Source organism: Mastacembelus armatus, chromosome 8 (assembly GCF_900324485.2).
Source record: "Mastacembelus armatus chromosome 8, fMasArm1.2, whole genome shotgun sequence".
In the NCBI taxonomy this organism is placed as follows: Eukaryota; Metazoa; Chordata; class Actinopteri; order Synbranchiformes; family Mastacembelidae; genus Mastacembelus; species Mastacembelus armatus.
Genome location: NC_046640.1, coordinates 5,381,357 through 5,405,537, shown reverse-complemented (window position 1 = coordinate 5,405,537; position 24,181 = coordinate 5,381,357). Strand labels below are relative to the sequence as shown.

The 24,181-nt window shown below is 41.1% G+C and overlaps 2 protein-coding genes across 3 annotated transcripts in view; one reads left to right on the top strand and one right to left on the bottom strand.

Annotated features, from left to right (window-relative positions):
- The window catches only part of caskin1 (CASK interacting protein 1), an 83,776-nt gene extending 69,645 nt beyond the window's left edge, over positions 1-14,131 (top strand). For both annotated transcript variants that reach the window (XM_026324169.1, XM_026324168.1), the window contains exons 16-24: positions 2,642-2,752; positions 5,376-5,477; positions 5,709-5,847; positions 6,464-6,607; positions 6,770-8,031; positions 8,180-8,485; positions 9,382-9,946; positions 10,361-10,868; positions 11,709-14,131. In XM_026324169.1, coding sequence (XP_026179954.1) covers positions 2,642-2,752; positions 5,376-5,477; positions 5,709-5,847; positions 6,464-6,607; positions 6,770-8,031; positions 8,180-8,485; positions 9,382-9,946; positions 10,361-10,868; positions 11,709-11,805 — 3,234 coding nt within the window. In that variant the 3' untranslated portion in view covers positions 11,806-14,131. The remainder of the gene's footprint in view (positions 1-2,641; positions 2,753-5,375; positions 5,478-5,708; positions 5,848-6,463; positions 6,608-6,769; positions 8,032-8,179; positions 8,486-9,381; positions 9,947-10,360; positions 10,869-11,708) is intronic.
- A 5,679-nt stretch (positions 14,132-19,810) lies between these two features.
- Positions 19,811-24,181, bottom strand: part of traf7 (TNF receptor-associated factor 7) — a 13,666-nt gene continuing 9,295 nt past the window's right edge. The window contains 4 exon segments of the mRNA XM_026324182.2: positions 19,811-21,159; positions 22,475-22,594; positions 23,164-23,295; positions 23,477-23,596. Of these exon segments, the coding sequence (XP_026179967.1) occupies positions 21,145-21,159; positions 22,475-22,594; positions 23,164-23,295; positions 23,477-23,596 (387 nt within the window). The 3' untranslated portion in view covers positions 19,811-21,144.

Here is a 24,181-nt window from a genome sequence, read left to right as displayed (position 1 = left end):
AGCTGTCATTTACTGTAGAGCCTGTGTGTGTGTGTGGGTCCATATTTAAGTTAATGTTTTATTGTATAATAATTTCAAGCTTGATAAACCAAAGAGCATATTTAAATAGCAGGTGGTCGTGGTGGTTGTGTCTGCATTGCTTGTCCTGTGTGTGTGTGTGTGTGTTGTCATGTAAGCCATGTTCTCATGGCCATCTGTTAGCTAGAGTCCTGATTCTTCAGCAGTGACAGTTCCCTCTGCAGGGTAACAAGGAAGAAAGAGGCAGCGGAACACCAATCAGCTTTAAGAGCCAGTGTGTAAGGGGAGGGTCTTTGGGATAAGATGAAGAATAGGAGGGAAAAGGGTTAGTGAGGTACACAACAGAGAAAGACAAAAAAAACAGGGGGAGTGTGGGAGTTTTAAATAGAAAGTGTGTGAAGAAGTCATGTCGTGGTTTAACAGTTACACCCAGTTCTGCAGGAATGTTTCTCTGCTGCCACCAACATCAGCTTTACAAGCAGGGAGTCACAACAACCAGTCACTGTTTCACTATATACACTACTGGTCAAAGGTTTTACAACACCTCTACATCATTTTGTTCAGCAAAGGCCAATCAGAATTTTTGACTCATTCAAGTAGCTACAGTCTTGCAGATACAGTTGTGCTGAAATCTTTACATATCCCTGGCACAAATATTACACAGTGGCATTTTTTGCAAATGTAACATAAAACGTGCCTGCCGTTTATAATCCATAATGAGAATTGAAATGACTAAAGATACTATCTCTCCACTATCCTTATAAAGAAAAGTTTTCTGTGTGACCATTTATAGCTTTTAAAAATGACTAGTATTTCTCGTATTGTGCTAGGTATGGGTATTTAAATTTATCAGCATAACTGTATAACAGCAAAACACAATCGTGGCATTCTGCCTACAACGGATATCAAATATTATTTGGAAAGTTCTTCCCAACACTGTTGCAGAGGTTCCAAATGTGTTGCACCTATAAGTTGCTTTATTTTCACCCTCAGTCCAGTTTATCACAAACCAGCTCATTATACACGGGACCTCACCTGCTTAAATTTCGGTAACAACTGGAAAAATGGGACTTTTCTAAAACGTTTGATTGATGGTGTATGTGTGGACCCTAACAGCTGCTCAGGCCTTTGTGGCACCATCAAGTTTGTTTGTAAAGTTCTTCCTAAATTCAACTTCGCCAGCAGCTTTGTGGAGATTTGGAACATGTTGCAGCTCTTTGTTTAGCTACACAAAATTAGCAATTTGTTGGCAGGCAAAGTCACATTTAGTAGCTAAAGGAGAGTGGGTATAGATGAAAAGCAGACCTAAAAGGGACGCTAATAGTCAAAACAAGTTTCTGTGTCTATGGCTTACATGTTTTTCTTCAAATTTTTGATTGTAATGACACAACTGACATTATTTGTTATTTGAATTATATTGTGTTGTGTTTGGTGACATGTAATTTTTAAACCACGCCAGTTTTTGTTTTGTTATTAAACAGGATTTTAAGTGTCATCTTAGATATGCTGACCCTATTTGATCCTAACTCTAATTGGATAATAGCAAGCTAATGTTAGCTTTGTCAGTTAGTTCAGTTAGTGGTGTACTGTGTAGACATGGCAATTAGTAAGTGTAAAAAACCAGTTTACTAACACATAATCTACACATGAGAACTGTTTTGTGTTGTATTTTAATTAGCAAACATAGCTAGGCTAACTTTAAACTTCAGAACAACTAGGTGGCTTTAAGTGACTATACAGTTACTATCAAGTAATAATAAGGCTTTAAAAGTATAGCAGCTAGATGTATGAAGCAGCTATAATAATGGTCATGTCAGAACCACAGAGAACAGTCCATACCTCAGTTTTGAAATAAGATAAAAGATCAGGATAAGGATAAAAGGTAAAAGATTTTTGGGGAATGTAGGAGAGGTGAAAATGTGTATTTATAAGCCCCCTTCCTATATTGACTTTGGTATTTCACACTTTAAATATTGAAACACCTAAGCTGTGGTTTCAATTTTTATTGTCTGTCCTATCTTAGCAGGTTCAACATTTTGGACAAAAATAGTACTAATGTACAAATGCGTGAGTATTTAAGGAAAGCTTTTTGCTGTAAAGAAGTGTGTGACCTTGAGTATGTGTACACTTTTACAATATTTTCTCCAGAGTGGTCACCACCACTGACCTATCTTCTTCAAAATCAGAGAACAGAAGAAACAAAATAAATTTGTCTTTTAATTTCTAGCTGTAAAATGTCAGACACGGAGTAACCTGATGTTGCTAATCTGCAGCTCTTGCTGGAGTATATGCTGTAGACAGGGACTTTCTCCTTCCTATCTTTAGCCTGATTTTCACTACAGGGCCAAGCAGGGCTAACCAGGACTAACTCATTGGGAGCCAGCTGGGTTATACAGTGACTGGATCGATATAATCATCTAAAAATATATAAGTTGTCTTGTTGAACTCAGTGAATATATGCTTACAATAGGATATACAAACACACACGATTCAAAAAAAAAAAAAATTCCTTGCTACATTGTTTCCCCTGTTTGGCCCTACCTGGCCCTGCTGAGGAAAAGTGGCTGTTGAAGAAGCAGACATGGTGCCAGTGACCGCATCCCCCCTGTCTTCTCTCCCGTAGAGCTCAGAGGCCGTTGTCCAATGGCTGAGCGACTTTCAGCTGCAGGTCTACGCTCCTAACTTCCTGGGTGCTGGGTATGACTTGCCCACCATAAGCCGAATGACCCCGGAGGTAAGGCTGCTGAACCCTGATTCCCTGAATCCCAGAGAGGTCATAGGCACCTCCAAGGACCACAATGGAAACAAGTCTGCACGACTTTGATTTGTGCTGTCCTTGATGTTTTCAAGATGCATGTATAACACTTCCTTTAAAAACTCTCAAATGAGCACAGTTGAACCAGTCAACCAAACTGAGCTCAGCTGTCTTTTTCCTTCCTCCTGCCAAGACTGTCCTGGGTTAAGCTTTCAGTTTTCATCCTGGATCTGACATTGTCTTGTGTTTCTTTCTGACTCTAGGTACTCGTGGCATTGACCTAGGAGTGTACATGTGAAAGAAGTAAATGCTTAATATTTAAGAGGTTGAGTTGGTTCAAAACACAGACCTATCAATCCGTATTGCTTAAACAAAGCAACCTGTCAAACTACCGACATGTTGCTGGGGTGGAGTGGAACAATGTCTACCTTAGTTCAAAACGTATAAATGTATTTACTGTGCTTTAGCTTGAATCAACTGTACAGCAGCTATGAAGCAGTCAGTTAACACTATTTACACCTGTTTGCAGTCTCAGCTACCCTACTGGGTGCTGGTGATACGTTACTGTTTCCTGTACAGACGTGTATCATATAACTCGTCAACAGAAAGTGTCTTCTTTTAAAAACTGTATATTTCCAATATTATCAGTCTTGTGTTTTAAAGCTGAAATCCTGATAATACATATACAAAGAGAATATACAAATACAATTTACAGTTTTAGTGGTTCAGAGTGTACTGAGTAAAATTTGTGTAAAATTAGTGTCATAATAATGTCACCTTAATTCTTGCTAATAGTAACAAAAAGCAACAACATCCATGTCTACAGCTGTGCTCAACATTTTAGCTGCACTGGACATACAGTGTTTATTTGAGTCTCAAGGCTTCACAATATGAACAGCATCTTAAAAGTATCTAAAACTTTAGGTAGTCATTTTCACTAGGCCCTCACAGGTACAATAGGCATGTTACATGTTACCTGTTCAGAATGCAATATCAGAAAACCTCTACAGAAGTGGACATCAAATGAATGCTAATGTTGTTCTGTGTACTTTGGCTGTTAGTTGGGCTATGTTTGTAAAATGTAAAGAGGTTGGTTGTATCTTGTTAACCTGGCCAGCCAGTCTCACTCCTTTCTTAGCAAAAGAAAGGAAAAAAATTCTTATTATAGAAAAAGAGTTAGTCTGGCTGTCCAGGCTAGTATCTCATGGTTGTGTTACCATGGGTCCTTGCAAGCTTTTGTACCCCATGGTGGTCCACAAATTATAAGTCAGAAAAAATCACAGTCAGAGTTTCCACATTGTTCATGGTCTCTACCAGTCTCCAGTTGTCAAGAGGCATATTGTTTAATCTGTGAGCACATTAGTAAAGCATTTTCTGTAGCAGAAAGGGTTTAATGAAAAAAACATTTGTCTCTTCTAAATATGTAGTAAATATATATTCACATAGTTAAATGGCATTAGCTCTGATAGTTATTTAACTGACAAATGTATAATTTGACTATGTTCAAATGGCATCAGTCATGTTTTTAAAGAAATCAGTCTGAATTACTAAAGCCAGAGGGTATCCAGTTAAATAAAAATTGTAAATCAGATCTTAACATAAATATTTCTCCCCGTATATGAAGTGGCAATACAGTAAGATTTCTGTTTAGATGAAGCAGGGCCTATCCTTTTTGTGGTGTACAGCATCACTGACTTGCAGTTTACTTACATGATGTGATTTTAGCCGCCGATGTACAAAGTCACCCAGCACAGCTAAATGCATTCAGTAATTAAACTCACTTGACTTAATAGTAAATGTACAAATATATACACACAACCTACTGATCCTCCCTTCACCTCCAACACAGATTTGCTGCTGCCTGTTCTGAGGAGATAGGCCATCTACCGGGCCCGCCTACATACAAAGAATTTATAATAGCTTAAGCATACTGTATATAAATTATTTGTATATATATACATACTACAGTTGTAGCTGTCCATCTTGAAGGCTTCAGAGCTGACTCTGAAGATGACTTAAAGAGTTTTATTATCAGATATGTTGTAAAATCTGTGCCCCGAATGTACGTGTCATATCAGTATATAGAATGTAAGAGTATACGGGGTGTGTGTGAGAGAGTGTGTGAGAAAACTACCACTGAATTACACAGATGCTTTACCTGATTATTAATGCAAATAAATCTGCACTCTGATTTTTTAAATTAATTTAGTTTGTATGTAAGTGTGGTCTTGTTAACTAATGATGAGGTGATATGAAATAATGAACTCAGAGCAAGAACTGAATTTAAATATTACAGAGAATCGAGCTGATCCATTGCTTCATTTTCACTGCAGACATTTGCTTTTTCTTTCCTTGCTTTTTTTCTTTGTGCCATTTACATTTCTGCTCTTTCTCCTCAACTGGCAGAAGCTTTCATGAGATGTCGTCCTATCTTGTTATTTGTGTTGCAAGTTTTTCTCTGTGCGTGTGTGTGTGTGTGTGTGTGTGAACAAGTGAGAGAAACTGCTTGCATCTTGGGAGGTTTTAATGCACCTTGTGGAAAAGAAAAGCCTGCACGTGCCACATGCCTTATGCATGTGTTTGCTTGTTTGTGCGTGTGTAGGATCTGACAGCTATCGGAATAACCAAACCAGGTCACAGAAAGAAGATGACATCAGAGATTAACAAGCTAAGTGTCACAGAATGGCTACCTGAGCAGAAACCTGTGAGTAAAATGCAACACATACACACGCTGTGTTTAAGAATGTCTGCTATGGTGACTGCTCCCACGATAAAACTAAAAATGCATTTTATATTTCAACAAATTTTCACCATCATTTTGGTTCATTAAAATGTCAGGCTGACCAGCTATAGTCAAAACCTGTTTTCAAAGGCAGGCTACCAGCATTAATGTCAGCTAGCCTGGTGAGCAGTCATGTTTCTGGTGTCCCTATAGGCCAGTCTGGGAGAGTGGCTATCTGCCATTGGTTTAAGCCAGTACCACCAGGTGTTAGTGCAGAACGGTTACGAGAACATTGAATTCATCACTGACATCACTTGGGAGGATCTGCAGGAAATTGGCATCACCAAACTGGGTAAGTCGTACAGATATATGTAGTACACGTTAAATTGTTTCTTTTTCTTTTACATTCCAACATATAGCCACCTTGATAGTTATAGTACTAAATTCACAATTAAGACTATATTAATAGGTAGGTATGTTCAAAATAAACTTACCGTGGAACAGCCAAGTTGTATATGGAGCCTGAAAACTGGCAAAATAAAGTCAAAGCTTATCAGACAGTTAAGTTGTTGTAAGAAACCAAAACATTACACACACTTATCTAGTATCACACTAGTGACTATAATGTTATTGATAGACATATGGTGCCTGTGAATGTTGTAGCAGTGTTAGCTAGCTAATTTTGTTAGCATTACCTTGCTGAAAAAAGGCTTTGGCTAGATAACTGTGTACAGTAATACTAAGGCAGTACACAGTGCTGTGTACGGACATTCCAGTACATTATTCATTTCAACAGAAGTTGATTTAATTGACTGATGTGATCAGTTACATAACCTATTGCATATTTAACTTCATAGTTTACATTCTAAGTAAGTAAGAAGATCTGTATATTGTAGATAATTATGATGATCATAGAAATAATAATTATCATTAACAGGAACTGTATTTCTAATCTGTCATTGTTTTAGGTCACCAGAAGAAGCTGATGCTAGCGGTGAAGCGACTGGCTGAACTGCAGCGCGGTACAGAGGGGCGGGGCTCCCTCAGAAAGAAGCCGCCTCCAATCACACAGCAGCAGGAAGTCATGTCAGTGGACAGCCCACCTCCAGATGGTAAGATGATAATAAATTATTGTCTGCTATAAGGCTAATCTTTTAGTGAGTCTTAAACTTTATCTAATGACATTTTAATTTCTGTAATAGTGCAACTATGACCTCCTGTCCAATTAAGATTAATCTTCATTTGCTTTTATAACAGTTTATTTTTCTTTCCAGAGCTTATGTCTCCAAAGATGAGTACATTCCAGGACAGTGAGTTGAGCACTGAGCTACAGAGTGCCATGACCCAGCCAGGTCAGGAGGTCAAACTTCACCGAACTCGTACCGTCAGTAAAGACCATGATGAGGTGATGACAGGAGGAGGAGGTGGTGCTGGGCCTCCTAAGAAGGAGGCACGGACAATGAGACAGCAGAGCAGTCAGGGAAGCACGTCTTCTCACAGAGGCAGTGCCTCCTCTCAAGGCAAACACCGCCACTCCCACTCTCAGCCTGCTCCACCCTACACTCCTCCTCACACCCCTACCAAAACTAGAACCTCCTCTTCCTCTTCCACTTCTTCTGTCCAGAGCATAGCTTCCCCACCAGCTAAAACTAAGCCATCTGCACACTTCATCCAGGGGGAGCGACCTCAGTCACCACGTTCCCACCCCCCTCAGTCTCCCACCCACCGCGGAGCTCCGTGTACCCAACCTCAACCGCAGCAGCAGCAGCCCCAGCCCCAGCCCCAGCCCCAGCCCCAACCCCAGCCACAGCCACAGCCACAGCCCCAGCCCCAGCCACAGCCACAGCCACAAGTCCACCCACAGCATCAGGCACACCCTCAACACCACCCACAGATGCAGGTGATGGAGGTCAGGGAGAGCCAGCAACCACAGGTCCCACTCCTCTGTCTCCCACCAGAGGTTGAGCCAGCTGAGGGTGAAGGAGCAGATGCATCAGTGCTCCAGAAGAAACGAGCCCACAGCCTCAACCGATATGCCGTCTCAGATGGTGAGTGCGACGGCAGGGCTGGGGGAGGAGGAGAAGGAGAGGCAGAGGTAACAGGAAATCAGGGCTCAACGACTGTCAGAGGGGAAGGAGGTAAATATGCCACAGTTACTCACCGTGTCAGTCGCAGCCACTCCGTCCGCAACCAGGACAAGAATGCCCCCCGCAGTCAGACACAGTCCTTTGCTCTGCGGCAGAAGAAAAAAGGCCCACCCCCACCACCACCCAAACGCTCCAGCTCTGCCATCTCCAGCTCCATCTCCAACCTGACAGATGCCAACGCACAGCAGCCCACACTCACCACCACGGGGGGCATGCTGGATGTGCCTTACCACCAACAGCGGCGGGCCAGCGACCTGGGAGTGTCCGTGGAGACAGGTGCTGTGGAGACGAGCAGCATGGGTAGTGTGAGGAGCATCGCTGCCATGTTAGAGATGTCTTCCATAGGGGGTGGAGCCAAAGGCATGGCACTGCAGAAGAATTATCTCCAGGTATTGTAGAAAACACGTTGTCTATGGCAGTCATTGTAGATATTGTCTGCACATATATCTATGTCTCTTTTTATAAACTCTCAAGTAAACACATTTATTGATGACCTGCTACATGGCCAACCAATGATATGTCGGTGTGTTTTACCAGGTGGGAAAAACACGTGATGCCATTGGTCTTGATGGTGAGGTGGTGAACCGGCGACGGACAATTAGTGGCCCTGTCACCGAGCTTGTAGCAGCTGCAAGGCGCGATCAACCAATTCCTTCCAATTTCCCCACTCACTGCACCCAGCCAGAAACCTCCCCTCCCCCTGTAAATTCGTCTTCACCCCATCCTCCGTCCCCACCCCACCCCAGCTCAGGAGGCAGTGGGAGTTCATCAGAGAACCTGCCATTTGCAGAAGAGGGAAGCCTGACCATCCGCCGCCAGGCTCGAGGAGAAGGAGAAGGACAGGTAGCTATCTATATATGTGTCTATCTATCTATTGATCTATGTAATGAAATGTAAACTCAAATGTGTCCTAATGTTTTAAGCAGGGCTGCACGATACTGGGAAAAAACATTTGCAATATTATTTTTTTCTGTGATATATATTATGACAGGAAAAAATACTGTAAACAGAACAAAATTATTTTTAGCCAGCATCACTGCCTTTAGAGCCAAAATACATCCATACAACTGACGATGTCTAGCGGGGGTGCGTTGGTCAGATGATAGTGATCCGTTTGTTGTGCACACCAAACCTACATGTATCCAAGGAGCTGACTAAATTCTGTTTGTATTAAGCACATAAGATGCAGTATGACATGTTAGACCCGAAATGTGCTTCACACAAGTACACAAATGCTGTGTGAGACTGGTTTCCTCATTGCATTTCACCTGAAAATCCTAGGGGTGCAACTAGTGTTGCCGTAACACGAAACAAGAGAAACTGACCTTCTCTCTGAGTTAACTTTTGCTTAAAACAACCCTGGAAATGTTCTACACTTCACGTGGCCAATGTCGTCCCCCTGTGGACCGAGCTTGATCACGTGCACTGGAAAGCAAGAGTTTGCTGTTGTCATTTGCGTCTGCATACTTATATGAAGATTGTTTTAGACCTAAATTTGTTAACTTGACACTTCACGTCCTGTGATGTGACTATAGTGCATGAGCATATCATAATGATGATGCTTGCCTTGACATATCGTGCAGCCCTAGTGTTAAGCCAGTCTAAAGCTTGTGTTCTGTAAGCTTTATTTGTGTCATCCATTTATCTTTGTCAGTGTTTTATGACTGTTTGTGCAAAAATTACCTCTTGTCATGAATGTATGAATTTTCCGTTAGTGTGTATTTTGTGTTTGTCTGCAGGGAGACGGTGAGGGTCAGCAGGGAGACAGCGGTTACACCCAGGAGGACATATCCAGGGTCGAAGCCACAGCAACCCTAAAGCGACGGCCCCGCAGCTCCAAGCCCTACCCCAACGGCTCTGACTTCACCCTCCAGGAGTCGTCCACTGTCAAACGACGGCCCAAGAGCCGCGACAAGGAGCCTGAGGGCTACACTGACCTGGCTGCGGCCAATGGAGAGCCCGTGGGGGCAGGGACAGTCAACACTATGCAGCCAGTGCCCTACCAGAATGGCACTGCCACCATGAAACGCCGCCCAGTCTCTGATGTTGGAGTGACAGAGCAACCACAACCCCAACTACAACCACAACCTCAACCACAAGTGACTGCTGCTCCTTGCAGGGATGGTATGGATCAGGGACCTGCAGTGGGCAATGAAGGAGCTCCAGTGAGGAAACCAAAGCCTCCAGTCTCCCCTAAGCCTGTAGTGGCACAGATAAAGAGACAAGGAGCCCCACAGACCCCCCCACATCCTGCCTCCAACAAGAGAGTCCCCCTGCCGGGGCCTGGGACGCCTGGAAGCCCAGGTACTCACAGTGTGTGATTGTGTGTTTGTGTCAGATGAGAGCGACGATCAGGGTTTCTAATGCTGATCAACAAGCTCTTTGATTAAAACATACCGACCAATTTGCACCATATGCCGTGTTTATAGCTGCTCGCTGTGGTCACACTTAAAAGAGGGGTGAAAAACTGTCCATCCATTCTCTATAGTGCCTGTAGAGGGTTGTGTGTACTGAGGTGGGTGCTCTTTCTAGTTCTGCACTGTCTGCGCTATATCTCACATCCTTTAAGTGATCATGCTTTGGACATGTCCTGATATATCCCAGAATGTGTTCACCCTCGGCCCTTGAAGGTCCCAGGAAGACGGAAGCTGCAGAACAGTTATCAGATTTAGTCAGTTATTGACCCAGCCTTGTTCTTCTCTCTCTCTCTCTTTGTAGTGGAAGGAAAGAAGATCCCTCCACCTGTCTCACCCAAACCAACGCCACCGCCCACAGCACCCAAACCGGCCAAATTAATCCACTCCATGACCAGCCCCTCCTCCTCAACACAAGCCCCTGCCCCAGTCAAACAGCATTCTGCAGTGGCCCGACAGACCAGCTCGCCCCCCTCCTTCCCTCCTTCCAATACTCCCAGCCCACCAAATGCAAAGCCCCCAAGCCCGTCTCCCCAGAGCCCTCACACCCCGCAGACTCCCACTACTCCACAGACACCCCAGACTCCTGCCACTCCAAGCCCCACGCCCCCGCCCGTGAAACCCCCCCGCTCCTCCATTGGGGGTGTTTCGGTGGACAGTGGGATGATGGGAGGCGGCGTCACGGCACCGCCAGCTACGACGACGCCTGACTTCAGTGTGGATTCTCTGGTGCATCAGAAGCTGGAGGAGACGAGTGCATCACTAGCTGCAGCACTGCAGGCCGTAGAGGATAAGATACTGCGGCATGAGGAGTAAGGAACATGTGCAAGTACATCACACAGTGGTCACAAACATTGTGTCATTTTTATTGTTTTATTCTAATTTGAGTTAATGAAAAGTCATTATGTTTTCATCAACTATTAGTCATTACTGTTAGTCAAATCACAATTTTCTTCCTACTGAATACTGGAGGTGTAAAAGCCAGGTAACTCTGGTTAACAACTCTGCCTGCAGTTCCACCGTTAACAGTACTGTGAACTTCCTGAGATTCCATCGGCACGCATCCCTTATCCAATCCACTGACACAGACGGTGCTTAAGTACACACAAATCATGTAGCCTGTTTTAAATGTCCGATATATGGCAAACAACATTCTAGTCTTGTCTCATCTCGTCAATGACAAAAAACAAGCAGTTCATCATAGTTTCCAACAGATATTAGTTTTAGCTTATTAACATTTTGTACTAAGAAGTGGCCAAAACGCAGCATAATGCTAACTCTGTGCTCCAATACATGAATGCTTTTAAAAACATTTTCATGTTCTTTACCTGCATCTTCAAAGGTAATGCACATTTTATAGCTTTGGCCTCAGCCTTTTAGCTTGATATCGTGTATGTAGGCATCAAGGGTATATTCAAAATGTTTTACAAGTGTTTGCGAGTCATCTGGAACATTGAATTCATTTACCCACAGATGGCATCTTCAGCCCACTCATGGAGCTAAGATTAACTTAATAAAATAGCTAAATCCAAGACCTGCCAGTGACACCTGGTATTTCTGTTGGTTAGAAATAAAAGCTACTTTAGGATTAGAACTATTTTTCTATCAGTTGGTGTAATGTTCTACTTGCGTGTGTTTGTGTGTATGTGTAGCTCTGTTGCTGAGCAGAAGACCACAGTGAGCATCCTTGACGACATCGGCAGCATGTTTGATGACCTGGCCGACCAGCTGGACGCCATGCTGGAGTAATCACAAAAACCAGTCAGGGTGTCTCAATGGCAACACAGCATCAGGATTAAATCAGATGGCACAATGGGCTTCACACCTCTATCTCTTGTCTATCTCGCTTTGCTGCTCTTCATCCTTCTCTCTCTGTCATGCTCATTCCCTTCTCACCCTTCCTGCCGTCTGTCTGTCTGTCACCGATCTGGAAAACTCGTTTTTCTTCTCTTCTTCCTCTCATCTCCTCTCTCTCCTAGTGATGTAATTGATGATGGAGCAGTGCCACAAGCCTGGACTGACATGGCAGAGAGAGAGAGCAGGAATGAAGGTTGGATAAAGAGAGATGCTAACAGAAAGAGGGGGAAATGACAAAAAAAAAAAAACAGATGAAGAGAGAAGATTGAAAAGATTTTTACCAGAGATGAATTAATGCAACAAAAAGGAAAAAACTGCAATCAAAATGTGGCTGTTTTCAGAACTCCACATGGACGTGGACTAAATAAAACTTAACTATTACTGATTGAAAAACCAACTGTGTAATGAATCATAGTATGGTATGTGTACATTCTAAGCATGGAGAGTTTATATCTACTGAAAAAGACCTGCATTAGCACAGTAATATATAATATACTGATAAATATGAATCTCTAGCTCTTTGGTTTGATGTCTTGGTTCTGTGTGGAATGGTGACCTCTGGTGTTGTGACGATGTAAATGATTTGGTGGAAAAAATTTTATCCGTGACCAAAATGAGACCATTCAACTCCTGAAAGTGTGTGTGTGTGTGTGTGAGAGAGAGAGAGGGACGTGTGTACATGAGCTTGTGGATTTCAGGATCAAATTCAGTTTCCAGCCCTGGCTACATCCATACACTGTGATGCATCCTCATCACCACCCTTAACACACACACGCACACACAGGAGAAGCACAATGACCCATGCAACAAGCCTGCACACACACACACACACATACGGGAGCCCACACAGTATAAACTAATATGAGAGAAGTGGAAGGAAGGGGAAGACTGAAGTCAGGCTACAGCAGGCATTCCTGGACAGCAGGTCTTGAACGTCTTGAAGATGAAGGGTTTTAGGATGCAAGTGAAGGAAGCTGATTCTCAGGGTCAAAGGCCAGATTAGACTCAATTGTTCTGAATTCCCATGGGCAGTGCAACACAAGGACCAGAGTCAGAGGCATATGTCTACAAATCATTCCCAAGTTCTGCTATTAAAAAAAGGGTGTAGCAACACACATAATTGAATAACTGTTAATATATTTTATTGTTATATTCTATCATGTATTGAATTTTAAAAAAATCTGAATACTTCCAAAAGATTTTTCCAACACTTTTAAGTGGGGATGCAGTAAATTTTGTCTCTTCCAGAACATGAACTCAGGGTATCTGCTGATACCAAACCAACATTAATGCTATATTTTCCCCCAGACTTAAAGATCCCCTCCAGACATGTTATAAGGTGTATAGAAATGCTTTGATGTGAGAAGTAGTTTATGTCTCATGGTTTTCCACAAAATTAGTTCAGTTACTTTGATACAATTCTTAAAACTACATTGTCTTCTATCTCATTAAAAAGTCCCTAAGCTATAAATATACCAACCTTTTCCTTCTTACTATGATTTTAGCTGCTTTCAAGACGTCTCTTATTCGTGTGCTTCATGTTTCCACTGCACATTCAAGTAAGTTGCCTATTGGACCGTGATCGGCTGCCACCAGTTGTGTTGTTATGAAATCCTGCTTGATCACTTCCATTGTGTTAAACTCTCATTTAAGATGAGCAGAGATGAATGTTCTCTCAAGAATAAGCAAAACACATTTCTGCCTGGAGGGGGCTTTATAGACTGTAAACTGCTGCACAGAACAGCATCAATTCTATTTAAAGTTGAAGCCAGGGATTGTTCTGGCACTGAGTCCTGCTGAAGAAGTGGTGGTGGAGATACTGAATTTAGTTATAATCAAATAAAGATTATTGTGGACTCATCCCTACCTGCTGATGACCAGTTCAGTTAATAAGTCAGTATTGGCCCAGTATGGGTACGTTATACTTTTAAAATGCTATATTGATTTAATACTTGCCAAATTACTTTCCCAGATTCTTGTGTGGGATCTATAAATGTATTTTGTCAGGATACATGTAAAAACGTGAGATAACTGAAAGCCTTTCTTACACCTCAGCAGACAGCCCCTCTCTTCCCGCCTCTGTCTCTCATGTCCCCACATCCCCACCCCCCCGGTTGCCATGACAATCTGCATCATCACCCTGCCATCCTGATCAGCATCATCATGGTTACTACACAGTGTGTTGTCATGGTAGCATGTTCATGGGATAAAAAAAAAAGTGTGAAGATGGCGTGAGTGGCGGCAGAGATCTGTGATGCTGGATGGTTTGTTTCTGCACAATGCTACGTTCTTAAACGTAAAAACACAGAAACTGCATCCAGCGAGGTGCAATACTCTGATATTCCATTTGTACCTCAGCCCATTACAGTCTAGGTTTCACAGTCCCATAGCAGCTACACTCCTAATATAAATTAATAAAAATTCAAAGAATAGTCGTGGTATTTAAATTATGATCACATAGAGATTATATATATGGATATTTGCAAAAAAAATGTATTTATGATGTGTGTGTCATCCTGAAGACTATTTTTCAAACAGATCTAATCTGAGTGTTAAATCAGTTTGCTGCTCCATGCTTAAGTGGTCTGAGCTGATGAATCATTGTAGGATACCATGTTGGGACATTTCCAGGAAGTGATTGTTTTTATTTTTTGTTCTTTCTTTTTAATTTTAGTTTTTCCTCTGCCTAAATGTGTACATGTGTCCAGGTGTGGCAATGTGTATAATACAAGCAATTCATGTTGTTGAGTTGTATTCCTTTTGTATTGTTTTAAATGCAACAATCAGTCTCTTTTCTTTGAAACATGTGCCTTGCTTTGTGATTTTGGTCTGACTACAATACAGTAGATGGGTATGTACAAAATAAGGGTCTCTCTCCTGTTCTGTTTTACTTTATTATTTTAAATTTCGTCATAAAAAATCATCAGACCTAAACAAAGGCCAAGTAACAGGGACATTTTTTCCCACACTTTTCTGTTACACAATCTGTGCTTAAAATATTTACAGTACCTTATTACCCCTTTTGATATGTCTTCTGATTTTACAAATAGGAACTAATTTATTCCAGTGAAACAACTACACTGTGGTCACTTGACATCATGGCGTTGCATGCTTGCTGGAGAGTGCAACCACAGTTGAGTGCAATATTGCAGGATTATTAAAGACTGTAATATTCCACTATTTAGGAAAATAAACGTATTTGCTTTATTTGCAAGAGTTCAGTGAGAAGACTGATATTGCTCTTGTGATTGTATGAATATAGTTATATATCCAGCAGCTGATTAGCTTGGTATAAAGACTGGCAGCATTGAGGGGATGCTGACAACCTCACTAATCAACATCCTTAAGTGTGAAAATGACATGTAAGATAAAACTTTATTCATCCCCATAGTTGTGGTTTCCAATTCTTGTGCTAAGAAAGGCTAACCAGCTGCTTCTTATTCCCTGAACAAACATGAACATGGTATCCATATTCTCATCTAACTCTTGACAAGAAAGTAAATACATATATATTTTCCCAAATTCCAAACTCCTCTCAATTGTAGATTTACAAAAACATACATATAAAGACCACCAATCAGTAAACTCTCAATTATATTAATCAGGTGTCCAAATTTTCTCAGGTTTTTCCAACCTGATGTTATTCTTGCATATGTTGTAGCACATTAATGCAGAGTAAACTTCCCTTGATCAGACTGCTGAGTCCATTCAGATGTGCAGACAGACCCTTCTTCCACCCTCAGAGTGCAGCTTACATCCAGATGGCCTCACGCCTAAACTTGGTATGTCATGTTCAAGCTATAATTTGTCTCTTCTCCTCCTCTTTTGATCTCATTTTCTTCATCTCTCATGGTGTAGGCATTCTGTTTGTGTTTGGGGGTGTGGGGTTTGGGTCAGACTACAAATGGTGAAAACACAAATAGTTAAAATATATTGCGGAGCAAAAGTATCACTCATTTTATTTCTTAAAAAGAACAGAGCCAACCTGTTTTTGATTTTCTGCCTGTGATTATCTGAACAGACACCAGCCCAGTGTCTCCTCTGCTCTGCAGCGACTGAATGTGAGTGCTGGAGAGAGGCCGAGTGTACGTTTTGTATTGCTCTGCTACTGACTGTGTGAAATCTGTGTGTGCGTGGTTGTGTGCGTTTGTGTGCTGTAATGACTGAACAGTGGTGTGCTTGCAGTGACTGCATCTTATGGCCATCTGCTCTGAATAAATAAATGTTCTATACAAACTGCACCATCCTCAGCCTCCATTTGTGCTGTGACCTGAATTATATTTCCAAAGTCCTTCTCCAGCAGTTTATTCAGTGCCTGTACTCCATTTGTTTTAGAACTGTTCAAGCCCCCGTGTTTCTCTTACAGGTCGTCTAATTAAATTCAATGTTAATTGTTCAGTATTTGGTGGTGTTGAGCTAGGCTTTAAGGCTGTAGAACCTGCTCTCACTTTCAAATCTTCCAACCTGCAGTAATTGCTGCCCCAGTCACGCAACAGATGTGTATGGCAAGCCAAAATGGCCAAAAAAGTATACAAAAAAGTGTGAGGACAGCACCTTTTACAGGTCCAGAAGAAAACACACACACACATTCATACACACACAAAAAAACAGGTGTTCTAACATAAATAGAACAGTGTATTTTTATGTCACTTCCTGTGCCCCAGGAACAACAAAATCTTATACAATCATGATCTCCACATTGTAGTTGATAATAAAATTCTAACTTTGAAATAATGATTTGAAAGGTTGAAAGTAAATTTGTGTAAAATATGGTTTTAAAGCTTAGAAATATGGTTCAAATAATTGAAACTAATATTTGAATGTCTGAAAAACATGCTTCATTTTTTTTGAATGTCTTTGAAACTTGCTTTGCAGACATTAGCACCCTGTGTTCTGTGTCCACAATTTAGCGACTGTCACATACTATAGTACCTCAGTACTACCATAAAATACTTCCCACTTTACGTGTGAATGTTTCCAGTATCCATGAAATCATAAAAAAAAGTTTACTTATAAAACCCTCAAGTCACTGTGACACACAAAAAAACGATCTGACCTCTTGTTAAAGTGTTACTTACAGCCTCCCTGGTGGTCTAGTGGTTAGGATTCGGCGCTCTCACCGCCGCGGCCTGGGTTCGATTCCCGGTCAGGGAACATCTTTTGGGGGCAGTCCCAAAAAGTCCTAGTGTATAGCGAGTTGGACTTCGAGTCTCAGGACCAGCAGGAATTGTCGGTGGGGCGGAGTTAATAGCCAGCACTCTCGCTACCTTCAATACCACGACTGAGGTGATTTCATTGAGCAAGGCAAAGAGCCCCCAACTGCTCCCCAGGCACCGCAGCAATGGCTGCCCACTGCTCCGGTTGTGTGTGCACTTGGGTGGGTTAAAATACACACGGGAATTTCCCAGTTTGGGATCAATAAAGTAGTTTTTTTTAAATTATTATTTATGACATAATTATGACATATTAGCCATTAGCAGATGGCTATGTAAGAAAATATATATAAATATATAAAATATGTAAGAAACATAGGCCTGCACTGTGTTATTCCTAAGAAACACATTTTCACTGCAGGACTCTTGTAGCTCTGGTGATGCAAAACTGACCAATAACCAAGAGGATTTCTGTTCCTTAGCAACCGTGCCTCTGCAAATTCACATCTCTATGGCAACGGTCAGGTTACAACATCCATGGTAGTGGCGCCAAGTTGGCGTCGATTTTTTGTTTTTATTTTTTAGGATCTTTTATTTTATTTAGCATCTGAGGCCCCAACTGACTCTTTTGGATATTAGTTTAGCGTTAACCACAAATAGTGAAGAGGTGTTGATACGTTAGCATGACAAATGTTAAGATGACTAGCTAGCTAACGTTAGCAGCGAAACAGGACTGAAGCCCATAACATCCACCTAGAGAAACTATGTTCTCCCCTCCGGTCCAGTAGGCGGCGGCATCCACACTGTAGATGCTTTATAGCCCGCCAGTTAAAAACATACAAAAAACAACAAACAAACAAACAAACAACAGTTGTTTATGTTGTAGCTAACGTCATTAGACAGATGAGGCTATTTTACTGTCTGTACCTAAGGCATAATGTGCACATAATCTAGCATTTCTGTCAGTAAAAATAGATTGTCTTAGTAGTATTGATTCTGAATTTATCATTGATCAGTTTGCTCAACGAAGCAGTTTTATAATCGTACTACTGTTAAAAAAATTGGGTATAATTTGCCTAATAATGAGTTAGTTCCATAAATGTAGATTCTTTAAAGTGAACCCCAAATTCATTGCATTGAAAAATGAATTTACCTCTTTTTGTTAATCTCTTTAAAAAAAAATTATTGTAAAAGTGCTTTAAAAAAAACTAATGGATCACTTGTCACTGTATATGGATTGATGTCCCTCCCCTTATTTATGTTCTATTTTATTATTGTTTTTTTTAATGCAATTCTTTGTGCTGCTTGGACTTTTCAATCTGTGCAGTAATTTGTAATGCCATATTGATTGTTGACATTTTTCAATTAAGAACAGAAAAAAACCCAAAAAAAAAAAAAAAAAAAAAAAACTCATGCCATCTAGCATTGAGCTCTAGCAGAAAGCAGCAAGTTTGCTATAATAAAAGAGATGAACAGTTCTCAAAGCGTACAACAGTTTTATTGATCAGGCTTACATAATTACAAGTATACCAGAAATCACTGAAACTGTGACCAGAAGACACTTCCTCTCTTTCCCTCCTCTACCTTCCTCACTAAGGCTACAGTAAGCAGTGGCCAGATCTGCACTAAAATGAAAACAAAAAAACTTCTGAACATGTGTAAAGTGTCTAAATTTGGTGTGGGTGTACGTGGCCAACCCAATGTGGGTCCTCAAACGTAGTTTAAGAAAACAGGACTTCACTCTGTCTCAGTGACATTTGTCTCAGGAAGTTTTGAGGTTAAGTACACCTAGTTCATTGCTTGAGTACATAAAGTTTTACAGTCAAAGTGTTAATCTGTGGTTATGGTTATTATAACCAGCTGAAATTAGACATAGAAAGAGGGAGGAGGGAGATAGAAAGAGGGGAGAAAAAGACACATTATGACAGTCTTTCCTAACTGTTCATACGCACATATGGCACTCATTGAAACACATTCACATATACACAATAACAGACACATACATGCACACAAAGGTGTGTCCTCCTCTCTGCCTGTCTGTTATGTAGGCAAGTGTGAGTCAGCCTCACAGACACATGTCCAAGCTCGGCAATGTCTGTTTTTTTTGTTTGTTTTTTTTTTACACAACTGTACAACCACAGAGTGGTTCTGAATACAGCTCGATCATGGCACTAATATAAAACTCAGTAAATCTATAGATCTGTCATTTCTTTAAAGTCTTCACTTATTAAAAGGTGTTTTCTAAAGGCTGGTTTCACATAACTGAGCTGGGTGACAGCCACAACGAACAAGGAGTGTGAAAATGTGTTATTGCACCTATGTTCATCCATGTGAAATGCTTTTGTCTGCAGCACAAATGAATGTTCAGTCATTTTTTAAATATAGTTTTTCTGAACAATTATGACCAAGATACATTCTAAGTGTGTGTGTGTGTATAAATAAATATATATATAAATATATAAGGGCTGTCAACGTTAACGCATTAACACATGTGATTAAAGTTTTAACGCAAATTTATTGTCTGATAAGCTTTGACCCCTGGGCAGCATGGTGGCTGAGTGGTTCGCAATCCGGCCTTTCTGTGTGGAGTCTGCATGTTCTCCCTGTGCTTGTGTGGGTTTTCTCCAGGTACTCCGGTTTCCTCCCACAGTCCAAAAACATGTATGTCAGGTTGATTGGTGACTCTAAATTGCCCATAGGAGTGAGTGTGAGTGTGTGAGGTTGTTTGTCTCTATGTGGCCCTGTGATGGACTGGTGACCTGTCCAGGGTGGACCCCTGCCTTTCACCCAAAGAGAGCTGGGATAGGCTCCAGCAGATCCCTGTGACCCTGGTTAGGAATAAGTGGGTATAGATGGTGGATGGATGGAAGGTTTGACCCCAACTTCTTAGCGTCATCGCAGCACGGATGGATATATATCATTGTTTGATAAGGGTAAGTTACAGTGAATGCTACATTACTTAATATGATGGCAGAAGACACGACGCCTGGTCTGCTGAACGGCAAGTTTTGTTATAAAAAGCTTCCAGATGGAAGTTTGGATCTGTTTCCCTAAACTAGTTTGTCATGCATTTCTTTATTTCAGTACATTTATTGGTAAATCCTAGTATTTTAAATTTGCGATTAATCGTGATTGGTATAATTAAAAATGAATGATCTGCTAACCGAGATGGACTGTGATTACATTTTTTATTCGATTGACAGCACTAATATATATATCTATATATATATATATAGACAATATAAAAAGTCAGTGCCAGTGTACACACACCACTAGGCAAAGGTTTTGCACTTTCTCATTCAGTTTTATGGGAAAGTCTAAACTTTCGACAAAATTTCCCCTCAGGGATTAATAGTTAGTTAATCAGCTGATATATGTGTAATAAGCTCATTTTCAGCCATTGTATTTTTATGAGATCACTTTCTTGAAAGTTTACTGCCAAAAGATGAATTTAAGAATAGTTTATCTTTTGAATTCTTGCTGAAAACACATGTAGACTGACAATTCTCTGCTTAGTGTGCTTTGCTTCACAAAATTCCAGCATAAAACACACAAAACAGCATAAAATGCAATGTGCATTCTGGGAGTTCTCTCAGGAGTGATTTGACTTTTGAAAAGTCACAAAACACAAACATTTGGAGTAAATGTGGTGTCATTCCTTGTTTGTGAAAGCAGCCCTTAGACTTACTTGAACAGTACGCATTAGGCATCATCAGTACAGTTCTTAAATGGCAGGTGTGTGCAGGAAGCAGGCAAGACCATGTACAGTTTGAAAAACACTAACAGCCACAATCCTCTCTGTTTCTTGCTCTGGTTATAGGAATGCAGCGTCTCATTTTGGCGCAGCGTGGTGCAACTGTAAGGCAGCTTGTCTTATTTTACCTCATGGTGCGCTTGGGTCAAAGAGGCCACTAATTGTGACCTGGAGTGGGTCCTCAAACCTGAAACTCAGGTCAATGTGCCAGTGGGTATGTTTGGAGTTTTAAAAGCAACAAACAATTCTGATGCAGCTTCATTGTGGAGTGTGGTTAATGAAATATGAAGTCAACTGGACTCAACTGCAGACCAAACCATTCCTTTAGCAGGTCCACACCTAAAAGAGAAAAGGATAAGATCCAATACTGAGTGGTGGAAGAACTACTCAGATCCTTTTACTGAAGTAAAAGTGTAAAATCCTGCATTCAAAATTGTACTAAATACAAAAGAATCAGCATCTGAATATATTTCAAATACCAAAAATAAAAGCAGTCATTATGTAGAATGTCACACTTCACATTAATGTGTATTATAGTACTGGAGTATTATTATTATTGTGTTCATCACTTAAATGTCACAGCTGGAGTTAATGTTAGCAACCTCATATACAATACATATTTGGACAATGACACAGTTCTTGTAATCCACAATGGATTTGAAATCAAGTGAAAAGCTGCTCAGTTGGACGGAGGTCAGGTCACTGACTCAGCCACAGAAGAATTTTCCACTGCAGCAGCTTTTCACTTACTGCAGCTAAAAGTGCAGGCAGAAAGACCTCCAAACAAACAGCAAGGCAGCTGCAGTAAAGGCCTGGCAAAGTAAAGTAGGGAGGAAAGTAAAGGAGGAAACTCAGCGTCTGGTCATGTCCATGGGATACACACCTGAGGCAGACATAGCTGCAAATGATTTTCATCAGTGTATAAAGTATATACACTATTTGATGTGTATTTGTCCAATGACTCTTGAGCCTCTGAAAATGGGGGTGGATGTAAAAAATGGCTGTAGACCCTAAATCATTAATGCAGTATTTTTGGGAAATTATAGCTCAAAGTCTACAATTCAACACCTTGGCTGTTTCATTTCAGGTGAAATTACTAAAACTGTGTAATTGACCAAATACTAACAGACCTAGCTGTACTTTGCATACTGCTAGTAGTGACTTTCCCACCAGGGATCCATTAAGCTTTGATTAGATGGTACTTTATTTCATTCATCAGATTCTGAAACATAATTAAAGTTATGAGATAAATATAATGCAGTAAAAAAATTAGTCTTTGAAATGGAGTGGAGGCCAAGCATTAAGGAGAAGAAAATGGACATACTCAAGTAAACCAATACCTCAGTATTTTACTGATGTACAGTACTTGAGGCAATGTGCTTAGTTACTTTCCACCACTGCCAACACTGGCACATTATATCATAAAATGAAGGTGTTCATATGTAACTACTGATTAGGGTGGTAAAGATCAGGAAGGACACATAATGGCATCTATTCCAAATAGCTATAAAACACTTTATATCAAATTCACTTAAATACAGAGCATGAACTGAAGGTGGAAACTCATATTCACAGACGGACAGTGAACTTGCATCATGAAGACACAGCAGCAGAGAGACCCATGGATGGAGTAGCTGAGGATGAGCTGTCCTACCTTGACGGTACTGTCAACAGCTCCAGAGAAGAGACGGCCTCTGGAAACAGCTAGAGCTGTTACACTGCCCTGGTGTCTCAGCAGGGTCTGGGTGCAGATCATGTTGTCCATGCTCCACACCTGCACACACATCCACAGCATATAAACTCCACCTCATTGTAAAGACGATATGATAAATTATTTTTCACACAAACTTCTACTTCTTCGTTAAAGATTTTGTTAATAGAGAATTGTCCCACATTACGCAATCTAGCATGAACAAGTGCTTGTGTAATACAAGAATTAAGTTTGCTTAATGCTGAGTGGGATGAACAGGATATTTTTAGACTAGATTTTGTGCAGTTTAAACAAACAAGATATAATAATTGATGAGCTTTAGTCCCATTGGTAGCTGATTCCAGTCTATGCTAAGCTAACTGGCTACTGGCTACAGCTGAGTAGGACATCGATCTTCTCAAGTGACTTTAAGCAAGAAATTGAGCAAGTATCTTTTCCAAAATGTCCTTCGACTCAAATTTATTTATCACAATGACTCACATGCTACCACACATAAGGAGAAGTTTAGCACAACACAGTTTAAGCATTCCTGTGCTTACTATATGCAATGTCATATGTGAGTAAAGTGTACTCCCTGTGCACACTCACACAAGACAAATGCACACACAGAAATGGACACAGTGCCTTCTCACCCTGAGGGAACGGTCGTAGGAGGCGCTGAACACTTTGGTCTGGTCAGGGGTGGAGATGACAGCAAGAGCATAAACTGTTCCCACATGACCTGTCAGGGTCCGCACCTGCTCCTTAGACTCAATGTCCCACACCTAGAGAGGAGAGAGACACCATCATCATCATCACCATCATCATCTTGACCAAATACTAACAGACCTAACTGTATTTACATACTGTTAGTAGGTTGTGATTTTTTTTATTTGCAAGACAGCTCTAATTTTGCTCATGAGCCAGGAATTGAAATGTATCCATTTCTGTGCGCATCTCACTTACATGGATGAGATTCTCATAAGTGCCACAGACAATGTGGTGGTTTGTGACGGCGATGGAGTATACACTGCCCCCGCTGGTCTGCAGCACATGAACACACTCCAGAGAGCGGATGTCCCAAATCTGACAAGAGGGGGGAAAGAGAGGGGGTCAGAGAGGCTGGTGGGTGGAACAAAGAGAAGGAGAAGCAATGCGAAGGGCACTGGACTGTGAGTTAATGTCGACAACACTAAGGGAAGAGAGAAACATAAAACAAAATCAGTTATCAGCAGTGGAAAAAGTGAGTTGTCAACAGCTGCAAGCTGTCAGTGTTCATTCTCCATGGCAACAAAGACCAGAGTCATCACTAGTTTAAGCAGCCGGTCTAACTGAATAATCACTGCAGAGAAAACAGGCCACAGAGAGATAACACTTCATATTTTCTGTCTCCTATTCACAAAAACCACAACAATGAAAAGGACGGCATAGCACAAAAGCAGAATTCAATCAGGCCGTCCGAGCCAGCTGTGTCAAGCCGGGCGTAGCCGCAATCATGGAATGTTGAAATAAAGACCACGGGATCAAACACAGACTCACTAATAAAAAAAAAAAAACAAAACGGATAAGACTAGAGAAACAACTTTTCACCAACTGAGCAAGAGCTTCTTATGGAAACAGATGAAGAGGTGAAACATATAATTTAAAGGGGAAATACAGCCACAGTAATTA